The 27,483-nt window shown below is 31.3% G+C and overlaps 3 protein-coding genes across 4 annotated transcripts; 2 read left to right on the top strand and 1 right to left on the bottom strand.

Moving 5' to 3' along the window:
- Positions 1-211: 211 nt before the first annotated feature.
- On the top strand, positions 212-12,225 carry Tdh (L-threonine dehydrogenase). 2 transcript variants are annotated; one of them, XM_080174566.1, is made up of 15 exons: positions 212-360; positions 5,995-6,049; positions 6,943-6,991; positions 7,095-7,140; positions 7,794-7,876; positions 8,000-8,118; positions 8,312-8,427; positions 8,634-8,698; positions 8,923-8,986; positions 9,415-9,461; positions 9,669-9,713; positions 9,911-10,010; positions 10,403-10,480; positions 11,025-11,116; positions 11,741-12,225. In XM_080174566.1, the coding sequence occupies exons 1-15, from the start codon at positions 322-324 to the stop codon at positions 11,790-11,792; spliced, it is 1,050 nt and encodes a 349-aa protein (XP_080030692.1). In that variant the 5' UTR covers positions 212-321; the 3' UTR covers positions 11,793-12,225. The 2 variants fall into 2 exon arrangements, with proteins under 2 accessions (XP_080030692.1, XP_080030693.1); XM_080174567.1 differs by lacking the exon at positions 8,923-8,986 and adding an exon at positions 9,075-9,138 and having other exon boundaries at positions 224-360.
- Positions 12,226-12,477: 252 nt separating this feature from the next.
- Positions 12,478-14,457, bottom strand: LOC145330032 (guanine nucleotide-binding protein subunit gamma-e-like). The gene is made up of 4 exons (XM_080174568.1): positions 14,399-14,457; positions 13,181-13,260; positions 12,863-12,947; positions 12,478-12,591 (listed from the first exon to the last, which is right to left on the bottom strand). Exons 1-4 carry the CDS (start codon positions 14,429-14,431, stop codon positions 12,571-12,573), a joined length of 219 nt encoding a protein of 72 aa, XP_080030694.1. The 5' UTR covers positions 14,432-14,457; the 3' UTR covers positions 12,478-12,570.
- A 6,971-nt stretch (positions 14,458-21,428) lies between these two features.
- LOC145330029 (mpv17-like protein) lies at positions 21,429-27,416 on the top strand. The gene is made up of 7 exons (XM_080174565.1): positions 21,429-21,586; positions 23,528-23,651; positions 23,814-23,868; positions 24,711-24,786; positions 25,347-25,488; positions 25,950-26,014; positions 26,458-27,416. Exons 1-7 carry the CDS (start codon positions 21,570-21,572, stop codon positions 26,552-26,554), a joined length of 576 nt encoding a protein of 191 aa, XP_080030691.1. The 5' UTR covers positions 21,429-21,569; the 3' UTR covers positions 26,555-27,416.
- The last annotated feature ends 67 nt before the right edge of the window (positions 27,417-27,483 follow it).

The following is a 27,483-nucleotide window of genomic DNA, read 5'->3' as shown; positions in this document are numbered from 1 at the left end:
TAGGACCTTTAAGAAGCTTCACTGCAAAGGAAAACCATATTGGTACAGCGGTTAGTGAAATTCCTTCGCTATAGACAAAAAAGCTTACTACTTTATATAATAGAATACACTACACACCAACACCAGCATATAAAATAAAAATAGCTCAATTTTATAATGCCACATCCTTCAGATTTCTGAATTAAGCTGAAAAGGTATTTTTGCTAACCTTCAGTAATTCAGTCGTCGGGTAATAATATTTTATACGCCACAAGTTTTCCATTGCGGCGGGCCAAGCCTCCAGTTAGTTGATACCCAGGTTACAAGCAGGTTATCACGGCCATGAGGAAATCTTTCTTGAATCTGGTTAAAACTCTCGAGGTACAATACAGGAACGTCATGTGTTTTTAAGTAGCGCAACAATAACAAGCTATCAATGTTTTTTTTTATGGGATAGTAAGTATTTTACATTAAAATAGTGATTTTGTTAGGTTTCATAAAAAAATCGTTCGATAGTTTTTCTATTTTTCATCAGTTTATGTTTCTAAATAATTAAAATCTATTAGAAAATAAGAATTATTAATTTTACGCTGGACCAATGATAAAATTTCTTATTTTTGATTTCATTATAATAAAAAAGGAAAATTATTGTAGACGTTACGATATGATTTATGAATAGTTTTTTTCTTTGTATAATAAAACAGGATGATTGTTTATGTGTGTGTATATCTATGTATGTCTGTTTGTTCCAATGGACCTCGCCTACTGCTGAAATTTCAAGTATGGCTTCCAACAGGACCTAACAGATTTAAAACTATTTTGATGGATGATAACTCCATACTCCACGCTTCCAACAAAAATCGCCTCCCCTCGTAGGGGCATAGAGTAATAAAACCTAAAATATTCGAAATTTTTTTCATCTGTTCATTATGAGTACAAAAACGACCAGACTGAATTAAAGATGTTTTTTTCGGTTTGTAAATCTGTATTTAATTCTTAATTTCGAAATCAATAACTGTTAGTGCTTTTTAAGGAAGATTAAAAGTAAGAAAATATATACCATATCTAAAATAAACTCTCTTATTTGTTATCCCTGAAATGAAGCCTGTTGCATATAAAGATACCCTAGAAAGAAAAATATCATTGTTCCTAGGATCACAGAGATCTTTAATTACAAACATACATATTACATACAATTATAGACATCCTCATTAATATAATTTTAAATCATAATCGAAATAATCAAATATTACATAGTACATACATCAAATGCGTTGTAGAAGTCAAACCGCTGTAATTAGTAACACAGATCAATTTAGAAACACCTGCTAATTAAGTGCTTTAGTTGATACAAGTGTTTCCGCCCTTAACATCAACGGGCATTGGGCCAGATATGGGGTGAGGTGTTCAACCACGCTTTAAATTGATTTTAAGTAAATACAAAAGAAATTGAGGGACGTCTCTAAAATTTTTGGCATTAGATTAAATTTTCCTCCCTCCCCCCCTTGAATGATTAGTGAATTAAGGGGGAGTAAAATTTACTCCTGTGCACATTGGGGCAAATCAACCAAAACAGGGATTTAATTATTTAGTACCCTTAAAATTCATCTCACAAAAATTTCATTCTATACTTTTTTGTAGGTAATTTAACAACAAACAAATTTGCTTTTATGTTTTTTTCTGTCATTTGAAAGGAACATGGAGATAAAGGTCATTTTATGAAGGTAGATAGAGAATTACCAGATTAACCCCTCCCGAAAATAGCCCCCCCCCTTACCCTATCCATCTATCTATCCATCAATCTATCCATCTATCTATCCATATATCTATCCATCTATCTATCCATCTATCTATCCATCTATCTATCCATCTATCTATCCATCTATCTATCCATCTGTCTATCCATCTATATATCGATCCATCTATCTATCCATCAACTATTTATCTCTTTATCCATCAACTATCAATTTATCCATCCATCAATCTATCCCTCTATCTACCCATCCATCTATCTATCTGTCTATCCATTTACTTATCCATCTATCTATCCATATATCTATTCATCTACCTATTATTATGAAGGTAGATAGAAAATTACCAGATTAACCCCTCCCGAAAATAGTCCCCCCTTACCCTATCCATCTATCTATCCATCAATCTATCCATCTATCTATCCATCAATCTATCCATCTATCTATCCATATATCTATCCATCTGTCTATCCATCTATCTATCCATCTATCTATCCATCTATCTATCCATCTATCTATCCATCTATCTATCCATCTATCTATCCATCTATCTATCCTTCTATCTATCCATCTCTCTATCCATCTCTCTATCCATGTCTCTATCCATCTATATATCGATCCATCAATCTATCCCTCTATCTATCCATCCATCTATCCATCTGTCTATCCATTTACTTATCCATCTATCTATCCATCAACTATCTTGAATTTCGTGTTTAAAATGTCTGATTAGGGGTTTTGGTTATCAGAGCAATATGAGAATTTTTTAGTAGCTCAGCTACCCTATCACTAGCTTTTTGGGCCCTTCAAAATGTGTAACTAGGTTAATTGTAGTCCGATTTTAGTGTTCAAAGTGTCAAATTTGGGGTCATGGAATTCATTTCAGTAGGAGGGGAGGGGATGGTGTAAATGGGGGTGGATGGGGATCCTTATTTTAGCAAGCTACAAGTTTCACTTTATTTTTATGTTTAATAAATCCATTATAAATGTGGGCATGATTAACATAAATTTTTTTAACTAATATATATATTTATAATGATATTATGATTCTTGTTTACTGTTTATATGTATACTAGCGGCTTCGCCCCTAGCCTCTAGGGGATTTGCCCAAAGAGGTAATTAAACAAGGATGACAACATCCATGAAAGAAGCGAAGCTCTGAAATGGAAGGACAAACGAACATTAACAATTGTGAAGTGTCAGAACTAAATATTAATGCATGTCTATACAAAAATGTAATTAAAACTGATTAAATACATGTTACTGTTTAAGTACATACTGACGTTTTTAGGACTTGATTATAGAGATGCTTCGCTTATAACAATAGACGTTATTGAAATAGGAATCAGTATTCAAAAAATCAGATGAATAGGATATTTTTAACATTCAAAACCATTATTTGTTGTCAAAAAAGTAAAAATCAGCTTGTTATAAATGGATGTACGGACTTTCTGGTAACGATTATAGAGTTGCTGTGCTTTCTAAGTCGTACCTAACTGTTGTAGAAATCAGCATGAAAAGTTTGAGATCGATAGGACAATTCTAGCCTGTTTAAGTTAAGTAAAAAAGCTAACTGTACCAGACGTACTGACGGACCGACCCTAATTATAGAAATATGAAAAAATTGAGGGGGATTTTTATTTTTGAAAAAGATCTTTAAACAACCACAGGACCAGTAGATATATTCCCTGAAGAGTAGAATTCAATCAGTTTAGTGGTTAGCGAGATCTTAAGGGATGGGCGGACAGACAAACAGACATCAAGCTACTTTGTATTATATATTAACACCTAGGGATCTAAGGAACAAAACAATAACCGATTAATATGTACATCCCCAATATTGATACATATTTAATAAATACATATTTAATAAATTATTTGTCTGTAGATGACAATTAGTGGTTGAAAAGTTTTGACACTCATCAACAACACTTAATGAACCAACCAATAAAAAATCAATTAAATTTCCTGAAGTTCTTATGCTAATGAATATAAAAACGTTATTATAAAACTTTGAAGTTTGGGGACTAGTGTAATTAACAGTCCCCTCCCTTTCTAAATAAAACTGCTGACTTTAAACATGAATACCCTGTAACTACATAATTTAAAAACAAAGCATTACCAATAGACAGACAGATAGACTACTTGCTAATTCAAATTTAGAATGATTATAAGAACCTCACGTTATTTGCATATTAACTTTACCTTTTCGCAGTGAGGTAGGGGACATTGGGCTGTTTATAACACTAGTCCCCAAAGTTTTACAGTTGTGTGTTCAAACGTTTTAACTACTAACTTTAATCTATAAAAGGGGTAATTTTGTGTATTATCATTGGGGATGTACAACAATTTATTGACCTTTGTCTTATCCCTTTAGATCTCTGATATTTGTAATAATCTATAGAAACGATTATTTAGTTACATTAAAACATCAAACATAAAGAGGTTTAGATTTAGGATTAGCCCCCCCCCCCCTCTCCTCCCCATTTAGTGCAATAGAACTTGAAAATATTTATTATTAACTTTAATTTTAAGTCAGAATAAATATTTCCCAATATGTCTATGTTTCTGTGTCTTTTATTTATTTGAATTATATCTTAAGTTTTGACTTTAAAAGCGCATTTAAACGCCTTTTCTTACAAGCTTTTCGTGCACCCACGTTCAGAAAACGGGCTAAAAACCCCTACGGGGGCGCAGGGGGGTAAATGAGACCAGTACAGGCGATTATGATATGTCTTTGGGTAATCAAATATTGTATTTTTAGTCGGTGGCAACCAGTGAAAACATGTTTCCTCTCACTGTCTTCTTAAATGTTGATTAAAAAACAAACAAATAAAAACTAAAATCTTGACTTCAACTAGAATTATTTAAGACTAATTTCTTCAATTTGTGTTTTTTTCTTTTATACTGTAAAAATATATGTAATGCATGACTCATCAGAAGTTATTTTATCTAATTACGTTAATTCTAAGAGATTTTATAATACTTTTAAAATAGTTGGTGAAACACAAAAAGTATGCCTTTTTCTGTAAGAAAATTTTTGCATTTCTTGACTTCCATGCATTAGAATGCTTACTTAAAAAGCGTATTTTTACGATTCCTTTGAAATCTGATGTACATTGGGTATGATAATACTCATAGAATGTTTAAAACTGGATTTGGGGGTGGTGAATTGTTGCCCCTTGTTGCCCCTATGTGCTGTGGTGAAAAATTTTGGTATGAAAAAAATTTGCATTTTACTTTCCCCCATTCAAAGTTGAATTCCTTTTTTGTATTCTTCTTTTAAAATACAGTCAAAATAAGTTAGGTACTTTTAATAGATTATACATAAAAACTCTTAACCCTTACAGATCGGGCCCCTATTCCCACCTTAATAGATCGGGGGGGGGGGGGGGGGGGTCATATTGACCCCCCCCCTCTATCTCGGCTTTCTGGTGGTTCATGTGTATTTTTAGAGAAAATTACTTTTTCTAGTCATAGCGGTCAGACCGCTCCTTAGCCGCTTTTTAGCGGCCAGCCGCTAAATCTTAAAACAGCTGTAGAGCGGCCAATTTTGCAGCTAGGATGACCAAATTTTAGGACGAACTTTTATTTTTCGTAACAAAAAAAATACTTTTTCTGATCATCGCCAAAAAACGGCAAATAACGGAAACCGCCATTTTCGGCGGTTACGGCGGTAAAACGGCGGTTGGCGGCGCCAATTAATATCATTATCTGTTTATTATTGCTCAAGGATTTACCAAAAAAATTTATAGGTCTCTAGCTGTAATAGAAGCCACGATATTCATGATATATGTCTGTAGTAAAAGCCGGACAAAAATCGGTCATAAAGTCGGTCAGGGTGCGGTCAAACGGTCATAACACCACAAGGTTATTGATATCTCAGTATTCACCAAAAAAATTTTAGGTTGCTACCTTATATAGAAAGTCATAATGTAGAAATTAAAATTTATTTAGAATTTTTTTTAAATTTTGGTGCTACCCAACCGACTTTGACCGGACACCACGACCGACACAGACCAGATATCCTAATAAAATCAACTCTTGCCGACGTATAATTACTAAACTTAAAAAGTCATGAAGTCACAACTCTCTATCTTACCTACAAAAAAAATGACATTGAAAAAATAGAGGGGGGGGGGTCAATATGACCCTCCCCCCCCCCCGATCTGTAAGGGTTGTTAAAATTTTTAATTCATGAAATTTCCTAGGAGGGAGAGGACAACGAAAATTAAATTAATAATTTCTCTTTAATTTAATTTAGGTTGGATCAAGGTTGTATCATTCTGGTAGCAATGGCCCTCGAGTTTTAATTACAGGTAAAGATATATTAGTTTGAAGAAGGCTGAATTGTAGAGAAATTTGATGTCTTTGGTTCTTTCTGTACCGATAGATCTTGCTAGCCGATATTGTTCTCTTGTTATTTAGCTTCTCATTGGTCCTTAAGAGTTTTACTATTTTGGGGTTGGGAACCTTTACCCTCCAAAGAGAATAGAACTATAAAACACCAAATTACAGGTCACACTTACCATGTTTCAAACCTAATTTATAAAGATTGAATGTATCCTTCTTGTTCATTGACAAATTTCAAATATTTAAAAAATATTAAATTATTTGATTAACATAATTTATATCAGCCATTGACTATTATTATTCTTTTTCAAGATAGTTTCTAAATAATTTTGATTCCAACCCTAATTAATCAAAATACATAAATAATTTTTAAAAATAGATTTACATATAAAGAAGAAAAAATATTTTATTTAAACACTTGTAAAGTATTATTTACATGAATACAGGGATATTTAATTAGAGAATATATTTATACTTTATAATACACTCGAATTCTGCTAAATCGGATCGGCGGAGAAGTGACAAGGTGAAATGTCGTGTCATAGAAACAGGCGAAAAAACAAATATTTAAAGAACTTTAATCTAAAGGTCATTCAATCAAAAGGTTGTTAAATTGATAAATTCTAATTCCATTAATCGATTAGTGCAAGACGCTTTACTACCCTTTCCCTTTAGATTTTCTTTCAAACTTGTCTCTAGCTCCGATATAATTCTAACCTTACGAGGCTTGGGGAAAATGTCCTAACCTTAACCTAGAAGAAGCATCATTTTTTTAATAAACTTTTTTTACAATGTAGCCAATGTATTTTCTTTCATAGGCATAATCCTCTTTCTGAAATTCAATTATTTTTTTTTTAAGGTGGACTTGGACAATTGGGAACAGGTCTTGCTAGAGAACTTAGAAAATTGTAAGTTTTTTTCTCCAAAATTGTTATACATTGAATTTTATTTAGCCGCTCAAAATTGTTTAAAATATCATGTTTGCAACAGTTATGGGTAAAATATTTTTAGACATGGTCCTGAATCTGTCATTCTATCAGATATTGTGAAACCAGAGGTAAAATTTATCATCCTATTGTTAAAAGTAGTGTCAACTACTGAACCTATTGATTTTTATATTTTATAGCAGCCGAGAAAATCACATTTTTATCATATAGTTACAGACTCTAAAAGACAGATACAGTGAATTATAGAGTAGCTTGGCAGTTTTAGCGTCCGTGGCTCAACACGTAGCGCATCCGCTCATCGTCGGGGAGGTGATAGTTTCGAATCTTGGCCCGACACCTCGTAATAAATAAAGAATTTATTGCTATTATGTCTGGTGAGCATCGTAAATTGTTAGAGAAGGGAGGAATGCCTAGGCCCATCAACAGGCGCAACTCATTAACGTGCTCAGTTAGGAATTTTCAGACAAAGGTCGTGCATTCAAAAGGTTGGTTGTCTGTTGGATGTTACTTAACCTAATATTCACGAGTAGTCGCTAGAGTATTGCATCCCATTACAATCAGATGATGCCCTGGGGTTCTCTAGTTGATCACTTGAAATCGAAGGTGAATCACGCCCCAATTAGGTAATAGTTTGGTATAGCTTTTAGAAGCTTTTTTAGAATACCTAAAAAAAATCACATCAAACTAGCCTACCAGTAGTCATTTTTATTTTATTACGTTTTTTTTCAAGGGCACTATAAAGATCTTCCCAAAAAAATTTTAGGCTGAAGAAATAGCAAAGGGACCTTTTGTGTTTGCAGATGTTCTAGATTTTAAATGTCTTCAAGAAATTGTTGTCAATAAAAGGTAATATTTTCCTTTTTTTAACTTTTATTCAAAATTATATATTTTAAATGCTGTCCTAAATTAAAGCACCTTTTTTCGCAGATTTTTGAGACAAAACAGAAAAAAAACTTTTACCTATTTTAGGATAGACTGGATAGTTCATTTCTCTGCTTTGCTATCAGCTGTAGGTGAAAATAATGTGCCCCTAGCTGTTAGGGTCAACATTGAAGGTCTTCACAATGTCATGGAACTGGCTAAACAATGTAAGTATAGTTGCACAAATACTTTTCTTATATGCATAGGACAAATAACATAAAATAGCATAAGTAAGCCCAGAATCTAGGATTCTTAAGCCTTACATAGTTACATCTTTAGTATTTGTATGTATGTTTGCTGTTCTAGTAATTGAAAATTTATTCTCTTAAAATCTTCTTTATAAATCAAATATAATTTTAGACAAATTGAAGTTATTTGTACCCAGCACAATCGGTGCCTTCGGTCCAGAATCCCCTCGCAATCCAACGCCAAATATCTGTATCCAAAGACCTAAAACTATCTACGGTGTTTCTAAGGTAGATTTATTTTTGGTAGTAGAGCTAATCCATTATGAGTTGTCGTTGATATGTTTGTATTATACATATAATAAAATGAATAATCATCCAAGCAAAGTATGATTTAAATAAAAATATAACCACTTTTTTGGCGCTGATTTATTAAATTATCCACATAAATTGTCTATAATACGATAAAATAGATAACTATTGCTAAATCTCTTTAGGTGCATGCAGAATTGTTAGGAGAATACTACCACAAAAGATTTAATCTTGACTTCAGATGTCTAAGGTAACCATTTAGGATAGAAATAAGGTCCATTATTATTCCCATTAAGGTGGTCTTGACTACCACATTTTCATTATGAAAGGCTGAAGCTTCAGATTTTAATGTTCTTTTACAATTTTCAAACAAACAATATTTTATTCTATTTCATGGAATACTCAAAATTAAGGAAATAGCCATAAAAAAAATATTTTTTGAATATATATGTTTTGACATATAAATAAATTTAGGTATCCTGGTATAATTTCCTATGATTCTCACCCTGGAGGAGGAACAACTGATTATGCTGTCCAGGTAAATATCTAGGTATCCTGGTATAATTTCATGTAATTCACATCCTGGTGGAGGAACAACTGATTATGCTGTCCAGTTAAATAATTAGGTATCCAGGTATAATTTTATATGATTCACATCCTGGTGGAGGAACAACTGATTATGCTGTCCAGGTAAATATTTAGGTATCCAGGTATAATTTTATATAATTCACATCCTGGTGGAGGAACATCTAATTATGCTGTCCAGGTAATAAAAAAAAATCTTTTATACTAAGGTTCTGAATGTAAAGGGTTGATTCTTTGTAGGATTTTGAGCAGGTGGCCATGCTCTTGATTAGGCACAAATAAAACTTTTTAGTACATCCATCATTTAGAGGAAATCAAAATTTAAAGTTTTATCTTCTTTCATAGGAATATTTAATCTGCATGATTGTGTAATTGATTTAGATTTTTCATGATGCCCTGACGACAGGAAAGCATGTTTGTTATCTACGGTAAGTGATATTTGTAATTATATTGCATAACAGACCTTTGACCAATATTTCTAGTGATGCATTATCTAGGTGCAAGACATTTTTTTTTTAAATATGCAATTTTATTTAAGAATATTCCTAGCCCCTAAAGTCTTCCAATTGATAGAAAAGCATCGCAACCTTGTGGAAAACTAATCACAGATAATAAAATTATTTGTGATGTTTTAGGCCAGACGCCAGACTGCCAATGATGTACATTGATGATTGTTTAAGGTAACAAATTAACAATAAAACACTTATTTTAAAATTCAAAATTTTACCAAAAAAACATGAAACCTCTACAAGATAGAATTAAAACAACATTAAATCAAAAAAATCAAAATAGCATCTTCTCTGCAACTAAATCATTTGTATCTGTATCATATTTAAAGCTTCGCTATAATGGATATTGTCATTTTGTTTGATTGTAGAGCAACAATCGAGTACATGATGACCCCTGGAAAACAGCTGACAACAAGGACATACAATGTCCATGCCATGAGCTTCACACCAGAGGAATTATATGCTGAGGTACTGCATCTTTTATAATAGTAACAGAATGTATGTGTGTAGCAAAGGATCTCGCTAACGAGTTGTTGAACATGGTTGTCCTTTGCATTGAAGCTTCTCATAGGTCCAGGGAAGGTTACAACTAATTTGGGGGAGAGTACCACCAGCCTCACAAGTAATAAACCCCAATCAGAATAGTAGCAAAGATTTTGAAATTATCAACTACAAAAGGGTGTCTCTAGAAATTATATTTATACCTCATCAGAAGAACAATAAAGGGAAGGAATTAATAAGGAGATGAAAAACAGCGAGCTAGAGAGAGTGCAGGAAGAAAAAAACTAGCAATGCAGTCCAACTAAGGGGTTAGATAGACACTGACATTTATAGAGTGGTTCATTCAAATATTTGTTCAGGTAAAGAAACATGTGCCAAACCTAGAGATAGAGTACAAAGTGGACTCAAGACAGGCTATTGCAGATGCTTGGCCCATGGTAAGCGTCAGGAATCTAAAGGGATAAGACAATGACTGATACTTTGAAGAACATTCCTAATAATAATTTATGAAATCATCCCTTCTGTACATTATAATTAGCTTGCTGAAACGTTTTGGCACTCAACCGAATGAACCAACCAATCAGAATTCATGAAAGGTCCCCAAAATTGTTAAGCCAACGAATAAGGGAACGTTATAGTATAGTATAATAAACAGCACAATGTCCCCTCCCTCCCTGTTAAGTTTTCTGCTAAGTTTCTGTGATGGACGGGTGATCTAATATGAGGATTTTTATTCTGTAATTAACATTGATGGTCGGACTGACGTTCTAAACATCAACAATTGTTAAAGCCTAGCCTATGGCAAATATTTTTTACTTGTATGTAAAAGAATAAATATGACTATGAAAATAAAACAAGGATGACAATGTCCATAGAAATAAATTCAAAGAAAGGCTTAAAATTTAAATATTATAGTTATTTTCCAAATAATAAGCTCACAATATAAATAATAGTTCTTGTATTTAATAAAAAAAATTTCAGGTGTTTGATGATAGTTCTGCCAGGACAGATTGGAGCTGGAAGGAGAATATTCCCATGGAAAAACTTGTTGACATTATGATTACAAACCTTAGGTAAAATCCAGAGGCCGTCGTTCAGCAAATGACTTCTATTGAAAATTGCTGAAAATTTGGATATATGAGTGGGGCGTAATGTTGGCGTAAAACTTGTTTATGACTGTAACTAAGATTGGGGGAAAAGAAGGAAGTTGGTTGTGTGTTAATTTTATAATAGAATTGTTTGTCAGAATCACTGTCTCTAATCCCTTGGTAAAATTACAATGTACGTCATCTATAGAAAGGAACTTATAGAATATAATACAAACAAAGATGACATTATAGATAAAAGCGAAGCTTAACAAATTAGAGAGACAAACAAACATTGATGAATAAAAAGTATTGACGCATAAAGCAAAATCTAGAAGTCTAAACAAAATTCCTCATAAATCTGTTCCAAAATTATAAGATGATTAACACAGATACTATAGATACAGCTAAAAACTTAATTGAAGAAATGATTCGCTCATAACAAATACCTAATTGTATTAGAAATAGTTTCTGCAAAATTTAAATGAATAGGATAATTACCTTATTTATGAACTTGTGGTGAATTAATAATAAATAAACTTTTTTACTGTGTTAAACTACCCTAAACAGTCAAAAATTTAAACTTTTTTATTTTAATCCCCTTTTTTGTAGGAAAGTTTACGCTGGCGATCCATCCACTGGAAAATTAGATGCAATGGCTTAAAACCTGTGAAAATGATTTTTTAATATTTTAAAAATAATCTGATTTTTATTTGTGTATGAAATTAAATAATTTTTATGTTACTGATATTTTAATGACAATATCCGTAAGTAGCGCAACAATATTACACGAAAATAATTTGATCATAATTTTCAATTCTGTAGCCATTAGCGATAATTGGCAGGAATAAGGTATAACCAACAAGCGAAATAAATCTAAAAAATATTTGGGAGGCACATAAAATGGCGTTGTCCCTCGACGAGACAGCTAATTGTAACGTATAGAAGCAAATCTAATTCACAAGAAAAATTGCCATAGGCACTAGCAGATGAATGGATAAACCCTACCAATGATAAAATAGCTGTTCTTTAAAGTGTGTTTATTTTAATGAATAATGTATTATTCTTTTTATTGTAATAAATAAATTTGAATATTTCTAATCCATTTTTAAAATTTCTTATTGAACCTAAGTCTTAATTTTTATCTATTTCTTTTTTTCCTCTGTCATTCTTAGATTCATTTATCAAATATTTGAATGTATCTGATATTTATTTATCGCATTGCATTATAGATAGCATTAAAATTATGAATTATAAGATTTTTATTTTAATAATCGTGGAAAAATGTCTGTATTACAATGCTATAATTGATTTTTCAGTATGTTGTTTTTATTTATTCAAATAAAATATTGAAAAAAGGCCAAAATTTTATTAACAATCAAATAAAACACAATTTCTAATGATTTTAATTATATTGTTTAGAAATCTTCTTTTTTCTTCATTTACATTGTAACACAACTTTTCTGAAATAAATCATATTTTAGTTGAAAAAATCAAGTAATTTTGATGCAGTAATTAGTTTTTCTCTGCTGCAAGCGTATTTACCAGGCATTGTACTATAAAATGAAAGATATGCTTATGAGTACCCTATCTATACGATAACTGCACTACATAAAATAAAATCACCAAACCTTTGACTTATTTTTCAACTAAATTTTTAGCAACATATTCTGAAATCTTATATCATATATAATGTTTTAAGTCAATAGAACGATTTCTTAATAATCGACCAACCTTTTCAAGCCAAGGGTTATTCTTTTTATCCAAAGGAACAATCAAAGGGTCGGTCTTTTCCTTCTCTTCAATAAAGCCTTTCATTCTAGAAAAAAATAAAAAAAATATCAAAATAAAAAAAAATAGAATTGGTAATACATATCATTGAGAAAAAATATATGTCAATCTTAATCTTAGATTGATAAATCTTTTTTGCAATTAAATTTTATTTTAAGAATTTCGGTCATTATATACTGATATTTTGATGCATTAAATGTTATACTAAAAAGAGTAAAATCTAAATAAACAAATGTAATTTTTTTTTATTTTTATACTTACTCCTTAATACTGTCGCTGATATTAGTTCTGTTCATATTCAGTTGTGCTCTGAGTAGCTCTATCTGTAGCACTAACATCTCCTATATAAATATATTATATTCAGTTGTGCTCTGAGTAGCTATATCTGTAGCACTAACATCTCCTATATATATATATTATATTTAGTAGTGCTCTGAGTAGCTCTATCTGTAGCACTAACATCTCCTATATAAATATATTATATTTAGTAGTGCTCTGAGTAGCTCTATCTGTAGCACTAACATCTCCTATATAAATATATTATATTTAGTAGTGCTCTGAGTAGCTCTATCTGTAGCACTAACATCTCCTATATATATATGTTATATTTAGTAGTGCTCTGAGTAGCTCTATCTGTAGCACTAACATCTCCTATATATATATATTATATTTAGTAGTGCTCTGAGTAGCTCTATCTGTAGCACTAACATCTCCTATATAAATATATTATATTTAGTAGTGCTCTGAGTAGCTCTATCTGTAGCACTAATATCTCCTATATATATATGTTATATTTAGTAGTGCTCTGAGTAGCTCTATCTGTAGCACTAACATATCCTATATATATATATGTTATATTTAGTAGTGCTCTGAGTAGCGCTATCTGTAGCACTAACATCACCTATATAAATATATTATATTTAGTAGTGCTCTGAGTAGCTCTATCTGTAGCACTAACAACTCCAATATAAATATATTATATTCAGTAGTGCTCTGAGTAGCTATATCGTAGTACTAACATCTCCTATAAACATATTATATTTAGTAGTGCTCTGAGTAGCTCTATCTGTAGCACTAACATCTCCTATATATATATATTATATTTAGTAGTGCTCTGAGTAGCTCTATCTGTAGCACTAACATCTCCTATATAAATATATTATATTTAGTAGTGCTCTGAGTAGCTCTATCTGTAGTACTAACATCTCCTATATAAATATATTATATTTAGTAGTGCTCTGAGTAGCTCTATCTGTAGTACTAACATCTCCTATAAATATAAATATATTATATTTAGTAGTGCTCTGAGTAGCTCTATCTGTAGCACTAACATCTCCTATATAAATATATTATATTTAGTAGTGCTCTGAGTAGCTCTATCTGTAGCACTAACATCTCCTATAAATATATTATATTTAGTAGTGCTCTGAGTAGCTCTATCTGTAGCACTAACATCTCCTGTAAGAATTAAAATTAAACCTTATCCATTTGATTTATAGCAGCTTCGTCCATTTTGATTGTGTTCTAAAAAATAATATAGCTTAATGTTATTATTCATAGAAGAGATTTTTATAAGAGATTATAATGAAAAAAGAATTCCGTAAAAGCTTTAATCATATAATATATCAACAAATTGATGACTAATAACTTTTGTGTTACAGTTGTAGAGTAGCTACACATTTAATCTTCGTGTGCTGACTTACTAAATTCAAGACCCTAATTACAGCGAAATTTCACTTTAAAAAAGTTTATTTAACCTATTTTGATATGGAAAAATCTTTCCTATAAAGCATATTTATAGTGTACTGATTGTGGAGGGATAAGGGTTTGGAGTGGTTGACCTTTCAACCTTTCAATTGAAATCTCTTGGCATATTTTTACCCCCAAAAATAATCCAAAACTTTTAAGATTCTAAATAAGGATATCAGTTCAGAAACTTTCTAGGTCTTTTGTTACAAAATACAAACACACATTCTGTCTAAATAATCACTTTATAACGTAGTTGAATATATTTCTTTACTCTAATTGCAAAAAAACATATTATTTGGAGTTATTCCTACAACTTTAATGAAACAAGTGAACTGATCAAATCATAAGAAACCTTATAATATTTTACTTACCAATTTTCCACACTATGTTAGAAAAATTTCTTTACAAATAAACTAAGAGAATTCAAGCACACTGGCTAATACTTTTATTAAGAAAGTGTAAAACAATTAAATGGTGAATTATATGTTGATTTTAATAACTTTGATATCTAGTAACTTATCTTTCAATAATTAACGAAGATGTCAATTTATTTTAAAAAGTTGTGCGGTATTAATCCCTCGAATAATCCATATAATAATGTAAAAGGATGTGTGTTTGTCTCTACCGTAGAATCTCGCTAACCGCTGAACAAGCTAGCTTCTCATAGGTCCTGGGAAGGTTTATAACTATTTTGGGGAGGGTACTTCCACCCTCCCAAGAGTAATCATCCCTAGAAAAAATCCCTCCCCACCCAAAATGATTTTAGATTTTTTAACTTAAATTAAAAATGGGGGGAAGGCACCCCTCCCAAAAAAATTTCCCCAACCCCGATTTTTTTTTACTTTTCCTTTTAAAATCTGAAATAAGAAATTGGATTATCAAATTCGACTCTCCCCTGCTCAAGTGTCCTTAGAGGCCTCTAGGGGCGTAGCCGCTAGTGTTAGATAAGGTGGCCCAGGATTATTATCTGCTGCCCTTTACATAGATCCTCAGTTGATAGCCCTGAGTAAAAGAGTATCATACAACAATAAATTTTAGAATGACTGTCTCTTAGCCGAAGATAAATGAAGCCATTCAAATTTACAATATGTAAATGTGGAACACCGCAGGTATTCACATAAACTTGTGTTTAAAAGTAGATAAGATTAATTATAATGCTTCTGTTCCATAATTAGACATATATATATATATATATATAATTGCCTAAATTCCCTAGCATTACTTGGATCTTTTACTAGATTTCCATGTTCTCTTATAAAGTAAAACTCGCAGCAGGCTAAATAACGACTTCATCCTTCCACCCTTTCCTACTGCATGTTCGACCTGATCAAAATAAGAGTTTAATGTCAGCATTCTAAATTAACGACCATTTTTCAATTGTCATTATAGCCGCGAATATTCTAGATCCATTAACCCTTAACGGTCGGGGAGAGGGGGGGGCGTTGAACGCCCCCCCATCCGGTTTTTTCTATCTCATTTTCTGTGTGTGAAAGATAAAGAGCCCAAACTGCTTGACTTTTTAAGTATGGGTATGACACATAACTGAGAGTTAGAATTTTTTGAATATCTCCATCCTGGCGGGCACAGGATGCCAGCAAACCTGGCAGGGTCATCCAGGTAAAGAACAAAAAATTGTTTTTGATTTAAACAAAGCATTTTATATTACCAAAATACTAAAATATCCTCTAGTAGTACATCCTCATATTAAATACAGGTGTTTAAGTCAATTTCAGGTTCCAGGTATGATCCTGCAGGTCCTGATCCTCCAGGTCTCCAGAAATCTTTAAAATGCTCCTGTGGCCGCAATTTTTGACTTAGAGTCTTCAAATTTTAAACTTAAGCTTTTCTTACATGTCTACATAAAGTATTAAAATTTCTTAAAGATCCGCCGCCGTTTTCCCGCCGACCGCCGACTGCGGCGGCTGGCAGCTGCCAAGTACAGCTGCGGCCGCTGAAACTTATGTTTTGATATTTCAAATATAAAATTTAAATAAAATAAACATTTTCTGCAAAAAAAAATTTTCTTCTAGCTTTAAAAATAAAAAAATTACAGCCGTTTGAAATTTTTAAGTAAAAAAGGACCTAAAAAACAAAGGTTGTTAAATAAAAGGGTGAAGGAAGCGGAAATTGACCTTGACTTACTTAAGGTCGGAAATTTACCATAACACAGGGGACTTGCACAAAAAATGTTAGCCCTCTAGCTCTAATAGGAACTGAGATAATGAGGGGGGCGTTGAACGCCCCCCCCGGGCCCCCCCCCCCGACTGATTAAGGTGCGGCTAGGGGCACGACTGTTAAGGGTTAAGGTAGTATGAAAAGTTGCTTGAAATTTAAAATCATTAATATTAAGAATATTTCTTGCCGCTAAACCGTTAAATGCCGTTAAAAAATAAATTACACATTGGATATCATTTTTTTTTAAATTTTCCTAATAATTCATTTTTATGTACTGTGCAATTCCAAAACCGCTGTTGATGACTCTAACCCCATAAATTCTATTTTATCTACTTGTGAATGAAAGTAATAAAATACATGAATTGGGTGGGTGGTATCCTTTATTGACAAAGATTTTGCGACCGTAACACATCAGGGATCTAAAGGAATAAGACAATAGCCGATAAAATGATAAAAAGAGCATCCCTGGTAAAACATAGTTTAAAAAACCTTAGCTACTAATCAAACAAATACAAGAGTAAAAATTTTTTGATAAACGAGAGGACATAATTAGCCTTTCAAACTAGACGGACAGTAGGACAGACATTACAAATATTTTTAAATCATGCATCATTTTGATTTTCTGATCTAGTGCAGTTTAGTGTAAAATGTCCTGGTAACGAATTTCTTCAAAAAATTATTAACTTTTAGGCTGCACAGGGAAAACTTCACAGAAGAATAAAAGCGTAAAAAATCTTTATCGCGGATCTATCTGCACTACGAGATAACTGTGCATTATTGAGTAATGATTATTCCAGATTATTTGTAGGCTTTCTTTAGTCGGTTAAAATTTGGTGCGAGCTTAATCTATACGTTCCATAGTTTGACCTCATTAGCATCCTTTTAAGTTCATAGATTTTTGGAGATAATCGTAACAAGGAACATTTTACCGCCAACTGCACTAGATCCTGCTTTTCATAAAGACTTTTAGTAAATATTGCAAGTGTAATAATTTAAACATCTTGTTTCTGTACTTTTCCAACTTTATTGTTGTCATGACAACATTTTTATTTACACATATGTTTAATTTTCTGGATCTACTGCAGTTCACGGTAAAATATTGCTGGTAACGCAATTTTCCAGAAATCCATGAATTTTAAAGGCTGCTAGCTGCCAAACGGCTGAAAATACAGGTCATACCTGCACACCATTTTAAGCCGCATAAGAAGGCCTACAAATAATCTTGAATAGCCAAGATCCAATGATGCACAGGGAAAGCTTCACTGAAGAAAAGGGGCGTAAAATAGGTCTTTTTCGCGCATTTCTCTGTACTGCGAGATAATTATGCATTATTGATTTATGGTTATTCCAGATTATTTGTAGGCCTTCATATGCCGCTTAAAACAGTGTGCGGGCATGATCTGTACGTTCAGCCGTTTGACAGCTAGCAGCCTTTAAAATTCATAGATTTTTGGAAAATTGCGTTACCAGCAATATTTTACCGTGAACTGCATTAGATCTAATTTTCTTTATGTGTACTAAAATTCTCAACTTTATATCCGGGAAGGAGTGGACAATGATAAAAAAACTATACTCCAATCTTTTCTTATCTATTTCAAATTATTTTACAGCTGTAACCTAGGGGAGGAAATTAATTAATTGACTTATCTCTATATCCCTGAAACTTCATGTATCAGGGATCTAAAGGGATAAGATATTAGATAATAATTTGAAGTACGTACCTAATGATTATACACAAAGTTACCCCTTCTTTAGACTAAAATAATTTGTTGACAAGATTCAAAATTCAATAAAAAATCCCTAAAGTTTTAAAGCAAACCTATAAGATAAAACTTTCAATGTACCCTTCCTTTAATACGGAAAATTTATTATCTTATGAAGAATACAAAATAGGCAGTACATTATCAATGTATCACATAAATATTAGGAAACAGGAGCGCAGCTTCTCCAGAATATTTTGTATTACTAAAATCTGTTGTTGTTATTGATACAGAAAAAGCAATTATAAATCATACTCCAATTAAAAATTAATTTTAGACTTTAGAAGGTTTCGGGGTACATTAAGCATAATAAGAGATTTTTATAGCACAACCTAAGAAATAAGGTTTAATGAAGAATCCCTACATCCCAAAGATTTAATACGGTATATCTTTATTTATTTACAATTGTTTGAATATTTTTTGTACTGTTAAAATAATCGTTCTTGTCTTAAACTCAAAGGTCGAATTACTCTAATGAAAATCATAAAAAAATTATTTAATCATTATATACATATATAAAGACTTAAGAAGCACAACTAATACTTAAATAGATTTTATTTGTACTCAGTAAGTCTTTCAATAATGTTTCAGCAATAGATATAAAATTAACCAATATCTGAGGCCTGTATTAGCAACCTAAATTAACGTCCATATTGACGACATTTTTGATATTATATGATTATTGATTCCTAAGACGATTAAGTACAATATGATAACCATTATTTAAATGTAATTATATATTTATTAATTATCTTGTATTTAAGTAGTTTAGGCATAGTTTTATCACGATTTTTTTTATCTAGATTGCAAAATAATGTCAATGTTAGTTTGTGCGTCTTATTAGTAGAGCTTCGCTTTTACGGATGTTGTCATCCTTGTTTTTTTATTCAATTTAAATTTTTTGTTTCTGCTCTGTTTATCAACACAATCATCCTTGTTTTATATATTATTAAGAAACCTTATAAATGTTGATTCTAAAATTTAATCTCTAATCATTTATGCATTTTTGCTTAACATGGAGGAGTTAATTAAAAGAGTAGAACAGTCATAAACAATAAACATGGACCCATACGTTTTGGAGCTAAAACAAATTTAAAAGCACTTAATAAAATATGATTTTTTGTCAGTTAATATCACTTTACTCTAGGTCCAAAATAAACTAAGGGATATATTTGGCTGAAAAAAAGATGGATATAAAAAACTTAAAGAAAAAATATCAATTTTATAGAACTAATTTTGTATATGTATGTATATTTTTTTTTTTAAATAGTATACATATTCCTTAAATCGTTTAGTGCACCATACATTAACATTCATGTTTTCGACCATTAAATTTGAGTCGTTGGTTCCAGTTGTAACCAAGTTATTACTAATTTTGTCAGAGATCTTACAGGAGTAACCAATAGACCATAAATTGATCTACATCCCAATAAGGATACAAAAATAATTAGGGGTTGAAAAATATGGGAAGTGTTAAAACCCTTCTACTGCACATTACTTAACCTAGCAAAAAGGCAGAGGAATTGAAGTTTTAACGCTGGCGATTTAAGAAAAATTGCCGAAAAATAATAAAAAAATGTTTATCTTTATTCTGTTATTTTCCCTGTTGTTATAAAATAAGTCATCCAAATATTAAAATCCATTAAATCAAATTCTTAAATTTTCTGAAACAATTACTTCATGCTGCAGCTACTTTTTTCAATATTATTAAATTACAAAATAATGATAATTATTGTTTGGAGAAATATTAGTCTTTTTGGAAATAGGCATACCTATGTTAAACCTAAGGAATCCTAAAAGATAAGACAGTGTACGGTTTTTAAATACAAATTTTAGTACAATTATAATCTACAGTCAAAACAGTCAAAAGTCCCCTCCCTTCCTAGGTATACCTACAATTCTCTGCGATCCCAGCTATTAAGTTGTATTAATATTAATCGTTTTACGTTGCCAACAAAGCAATAGACAAACTGACAGACCAACAAAAACACAAGAAATTGAGCTTCGCTTGTAAGAACTTATTTTCGTGTAGACTTAATTTTGTTTCCAGTTCCTAAATTGATTCGTACTTTACAATCTACACGCATCAGGGACAAAGAAACACATCAATAGTAGATAAATTTATCATCCCCTCGTTTCTCATGTGGCAAATTTACCAGGGATGTAAAGGAATACGGCAATTACCGATAAATTTATTTATATTCCCTATGAGTATGCACAAAATTACCCCTTCTGATGACAGTTCCCAAACATATTAAGTTGACGAATAAGAAAACTGTATTATAAAACTTAGAAATAAACGGTCCAGTGTTCCCACCCATCCTGAAAATTTACGATTAGAGAAATTGAAAATATTTTTAGAAAGAGGCGTCCCTAATTCCCTGATAAACATACATCATGACTCTTGATAGCAAATTCATTACATAAGGATTAAATAATTTATACAGCGCAATCTGAAGCCTCATATCATAACTATTATACAGGGATGACAAAATACATAAGTAACAGCTATACAAATCAAACTACGCTCTCAATTTTATAGGAGTATTCTAACATGAATAAATTTAAAATTATAACTATAATCCATTACGAACGAACGTATAAATGTAGAAATATACGCTGTAAAATGAGCTAAAACCAGGTTTGTATATAAGATAGGTTACCTTAGGTTACCTTATCAATTATCTTAGCCGTTCGCAAGATCTTAATATTATGGACAGTTGGAGAGACATCATTTTACTTTGTATTATAAATTGTATACTTGTATGTATTCTTATACGCTTTGAATGGAAGTACCCAAAAAAAAGTGGCTTGAATATGTTGAAAAACAGGATTTATTAAACGGAGAAATTTGTATCGGGCAAATCCAAATAGTATACTATCTATATCTTAACACAGCAAGTTCATCTGTCAACTAGAAATTTAATATTAGAGTATTAATTATTTAAATATATTTTAAAATAAATATGGCAGCTTTTTTTCGGTGAGTTTTTTTTATCAAAATATCCTTTTTATCCTCAAAAGTTATTGATGATTAATAATGTTAGAATAAAAACTAATTTGAAAGTTTAAAAATTTGGGTTCCACGACAAACGTAAGAGTCCCAAACGTCAGAGTGGAAAAACATCAGAGTGGACAAACGCAAGAGTCCCAAACGTCAGAGTGGGACAAACGTCAGAGTGGGACAAACGTCAGAGTGGACAAACGCAGGATTTTTGGGACAAACGTCAGAGTGGACAAACGCAGGAGTCCCAAAATTTTTTTTCAATTTTGAATTTTTCTTTAATTTTGAATTTTTTTTTCAATTTTGAATTTTTTTATCCACCCTCCCCCCCCCCCTTTATTCGGTCCCCTTATTTTTCTTAGATAGGTTAGGTTAGGTTATAGGCCATTCACCTATAACCAACTATATAATATATTTTAGGAGTATAAAAGTAGTATTAAAGAAGTATCCACCTATAACCAACTATATACTATATTTTAGGAGTATAAAAGTAGTATTAAAGAAGTATCCACCTATAACCAACTATATAATATATTTTAGGAGTATAAAAGTAGTATTAAAGAAGTATCCACCTATAACCAACTATGTAATATATTTCAGGAGTATAAAAGAAGTATTAAAGAAGTATTCACCTATAACCAACTATATAATATATTTTAGGAGTATAAAAGTAGTATTAAAGAAGTATCCACCTATGACCAACTATATAATATATTTTAGGAGTATAAAAGTAGTATTAAAGAAGTATCCACCTATAACCAACTATATAATATATTTTAGGAGTATAAAAGTAGTATTAAAGAAGTATCCACCTATAACCAACTATGTAATATATTTTAGGAGTATAAAAGTAGTATTAAAGAAGTATTCACCTATAACCAACTATATAATATATTTTAGGAGTATAAAAGTAGTATTAAAGAAGTATCCACCTATAACCAACTATGTAATATATTTTAGGAGTATAAAAGTAGTATTAAAGAAGTATTCACCTATAACCAACTATATAATATATTTTAGGAGTACAAAAGTAGTATTAAAGAAGTATCCACCTATAACCAACTATATAATATATTTTAGGAGTATAAATGTAGTATTAAAGAAGTATCCACCTATAACCAACTATGTAATATATTTTAGGAGTATAAAAGTAGTATTGAAGAAGTATTCACCTATAACCAACTATATAATATATTTTAGGAGTATAAAAGTAGTATTAAAGAAGTATCCACCTATAACCAACTATATAATATATTTTAGGAGTATAAAAGTAGTATTAAAGAAGTATCCACCTATAACCAACTATATAATATATTTTAGGAGTATAAAAGTAGTATTAAAGAAGTATCCACCTATAACCAACTATGTAATATATTTTAGGAGTATAAAAGTAGTATTAAAGAAGTATTCACCTATAACCAACTATATAATATATTTTAGGAGTATAAAAGTAGTATTAAAGAAGTATCCACCTATAACCAACTATATAATATATTTTAGGAGTATAAAAGTAGTATTAAAGAAGTATCCACCTATAACCAACTATATAATATATTTTAGGAGTATAAAAGTAGTATTAAAGAAGTATCCACCTATAACCAACTATGTAATATATTTTAGGAGTATAAAAGTAGTATTAAAGAAGTATTCACCTATAACCAACTATATAATATATTTTAGGAGTATAAAAGTAGTATTAAAGAAGTATCCACCTATAACCAACTATATAATATATTTTAGGAGTATAAAAGTAGTATTAAAGAAGTATCCACCTATAACCAACTATATAATATATTTTAGGAGTATAAAAGTAGTATTAAAGAAGTATCCACCTATAACCAACTATGTAATATATTTTAGGAGTATAAAAGTAGTATTAAAGGAGTATTCACCTATAACCAACTATATAATATATTTTAGGAGTATAAAAGTAGTATTAAAGAAGTATCCACCTATTACCAACTGCCTGACATATGGATCTCTATTCTGTACAGCTGAACTTACCCAACAGATTCTCATCAAGAAATATTTTCCATCAAAACAGGTATAATTTACTTGTGTGATGTTTAAATACATATATTGTATTAGTTTCTTATTGCATCATATTATAGACAGCTCTCCAGTGTACGCTGGCTTAGAACCCGTTCTAGTCCAGTAGAAATCAACTGAATTCAAAGTCAAACTGAAAAAAAATATTCTTTTCCAGGGTGAACCAACAGAAAATCTAGATACTGAAAAGCTACAAAGATATGCTATTCTAGGTAATCCTTATAATAAAGTAACAAGAACTGTGTCAGTATGCCTGTACCAAAGCACTTTGCTATCAGCTGAACCGATATAGTTTTTTTTTTACAATATAGCTTCTCATAACTTTTTTGGGGGTAGGTACCACCACCCTCCAAAGAGAAATCGCCAAAAAATACCAAAAATATATTATTTAAGTTTCGTGATTTTTTTTGTTTTTGCAAATTCGGTCTTTCTTTCTTTGCTATGAGAACTGAACATATGATTTCTAACTCCCTTTGTCAGTTTTTCTATTTCCTAATTTTTGTTGCTTTGCTCCTTATGAAAGTTATCATCCTTGTTATAAAACTGCTAACCCTTTAACAATGATGAAGAAATTAAGATAAGCAATAACAATTAACAATATCATAATATTTTATAATATTAGTAATGTGAGCAAAACATTTTTTTGGTATTTCATCTTTAGTTACAAACTCTTTTGATATAAGCAAACAAGATATGGTTTAAATTATCTAAGGATTTTAGAAAAAGTATGACAATATTCATAAGTAGCGAAAAATCATGGAATGAAAAAACGTGAGTTATAGAGCAGATGTGCAGTTGTCACAACAAAGAAAATAAAGAGAGAGAATATGCAAAACTCAAAGAGAGTTACTGAACCTTCAAAAAGTAAGGTTTATGTCTTGTAAAGCATGATCTACCGACAGACGGACGGATTCAACAATATATGGACTAGATTTGCATATGCCCGGAATCTTTAATATTGACAGAGAAAATCACATTCCCCCCAGAGCCTCACGTTCTGACCGACAGACAAAGTAAATTCTAGAGTAGCTTAGCTACAAAAGTATTATTTAAGGTTATACCATAATACCGAATATAATGACTGTATGGTACAAATGGTTGGATACAAAGTATACAGCCACTACAACAAGGTAATTGTATACTATAGCGTAACACGTAGCGCATCTACTCGTTGTCAAGAAGGTGTTAGGTTCGAATCTTGGCCAACACCGCATCATAACCTAAGACGTTAAAAGTTATGTCAGGTGCGAGACACATTTAGTTAGAGTGGGGTGAATGCCTAGGCCCAAAACAGGCGCAACTCATTACAATGCAAAGTTTTATTTTCAGACAAAGGCCATGCAATTAAAGGGTTGTTTGTCTAAAGGACGTATGGTCCTATACATCATGCACAGCTATAGAGCAAGATTTGATTCAGAGATGCACCGAAATTAGATTTAGTGGTGCATCCCGTCCTCAAAGACTAAGCCTAAGGCTAAGGCAATTATATACTAGCACTGCTACTCTATAAATAAGGTATAATGTATGTCTGTTTCTAATCATTACCTATGGGAATGTTTTATTACTTTGTAAAGCATAACCATACTATACTAAAAGTAAGTGCTATCCGTGACGTACGTACGTGTATTGAAATTATAGAAAAGCTTCGCGTTTAAAAATATTATTTATAATTTTTGTTATTTCTTTTTAGAGTTATTGTAAAGAAGGTAGTATTAGACCAAGTGTTCCTGACAATTCCAATTTTGTTCATATTCTTCACTGCTATGTCATACTGGGAGGGAAAACAAGATATCACACAGGAGTTCAGAGAAAAGTTTGCCAAAACCTATGCTGTAAGTTTTTAGTAGCAAAGCTACTCTATAATTCACTTTGTCAGGCCGTCCATATGATTTTTCTTGATTTTGAAGACAGGCAACTGAAATTAAAAAATTAAAGTTTATAACAAAATACCTAACCCCTAGGGAGAAATAATGTTGGTCAGGTATTTTTTCTCGCCCCCCCCCCTTCCCTTAACAAAATATTTTTATCGGGTCTATAAATTAAATGAACTGTTAAAAATTTTTTTTTTTCAAATGTTAAATTATAATCAATTAATTTTGATTAGAGGAATTATGATTATTCCACATCAAAACAGCTTTAAAATATTGTCCAGCTCTCAAAAGCAGAAAATTACACATAAAGGAAAGTTATATATATTACCTAATAATTACACAGAATAGCCTTTCTTATCTTTTTTTTTGACGAAATGTTCCTTGTTTTAGAGTGCATCTTCTCTATGATTATTATATTTTAGACAAGCTGTGCCTTCTGGTTACCCGCTCAAACCATCAATTTCAAGTTTGTTTCTCCCGCACTCAGGTACAGTGGCGTCCACAGAAATTAATCAAATGTCCTATCACTACCACATAATATTATTATTAGATCTGCAATACCATAGCAATAGATTTATTATTACTTAGATCTTACACCCGATTATTATGTACAGTAAAACTTGCAGCTGGTTAAAATAACGATCCTTCCATCCACTTACTTCACCTCATCCCCTTCCCTCCTACTGAATAAACAAACTGACCAATAAATGTTATTCATGTTAGCAACCTCAGTTTTCGATTAAAATAACACCAACTATTTTTTTCTATTTCTCAACTAAAATCTAAAGTAGAGCGAAAAACCCGACTTTCCCTCAAATGCCTCTAGAGCCCTATGGGGCAGGGGAGTAGCCTTTAGTTCATAATATTTTGAAGAACTAAGTTTACCATATTTTTAATTCATAGGAATTTTATAGATTTTATGTTTTTTAGGATCTCCTACAACGGAGCTTGTGGATTTGTGTGGGCTAACATTCTGTGCCTACTCAAGAGGGAAGGAGAAACAAATCCTGAAACCAAAGAAGAATAGAACTAGCTATAGAGTAGAAGCGTTACTAAATAATAGATGCTTAGTGTTTTGTATTATATGTAAATAAAATCAAAATTACTTTTTATTGTTACTCTAAAACTTACCTTTCCGTTTGTCCGCCTGTTTGTCTGTTCGTTAATCATCTGACCGTTTTTAAGAAGAAATTTGAATTATACAGCTGATATTTTAGATATACAGCTGAGCTGAATGTTTCTTTGAAGATTCTGCTGAACCATGAACATATTTATTTTATAGTTCATAAGGTCCGTCCTTTTGACTGCAATGCTCTGTCGACGAGTTTATTCTCTTGTAATACCTGATTTGGTGTTCTAACTTTTATATTCATAAACTTCGCTACTTATGAATGTTGTCAACCTTGTTTGCAAATAATTAGCTTTTATATTGTATTTTTTGATCAATCCAAATTTTTGATCGCCTTATTCTATTTTTGTAAACTTAATAGATACATAGTATCTCAAATATTTAATAAATTTTTAGAACTTAAAATATTCAATACATTTTTAAAAATTAAAAGCATTGTTTAATACACTCAATTAGACACCATGCAAATTAAAATTATTTTTTTTAAATATATCTTTTTTTTTATTGAAATATTTGATCTTTACCCATTCCTTCTGATTTTATATCTACTCAGACTTTAAGGCAATATCTATCTTTATATAAAAGTAACAGGATCTTTCTCTGTGTGTTTGTGTGTACTAAAGGATCTTACGAACCGCTGAACCTGTATGGTTATGGTTCTCTTTGACATTGTAACTTCTCAGAGTTCCTGGGAACGTAAATAGCTATTTTAGAGAAGAGTGCCATAACCATCCCAAGATAAATCACCCTAGAAAAAAGACCCACCTCTCCCTTTCCCGAAAGAAAATGAAATTGAAAGAAGGGCGACTCCCCCCCCCCCCCCACCT

This window comes from Acartia tonsa, chromosome 10 (assembly GCF_053477335.1).
Source record: "Acartia tonsa isolate MP-2025a chromosome 10, ASM5347733v1, whole genome shotgun sequence".
In the NCBI taxonomy this organism is placed as follows: Eukaryota; Metazoa; Arthropoda; class Copepoda; order Calanoida; family Acartiidae; genus Acartia; species Acartia tonsa.
The sequence above is the reverse complement of the archived record's forward strand: the minus strand, read 5'-3'. Positions and strand labels throughout refer to the sequence as shown.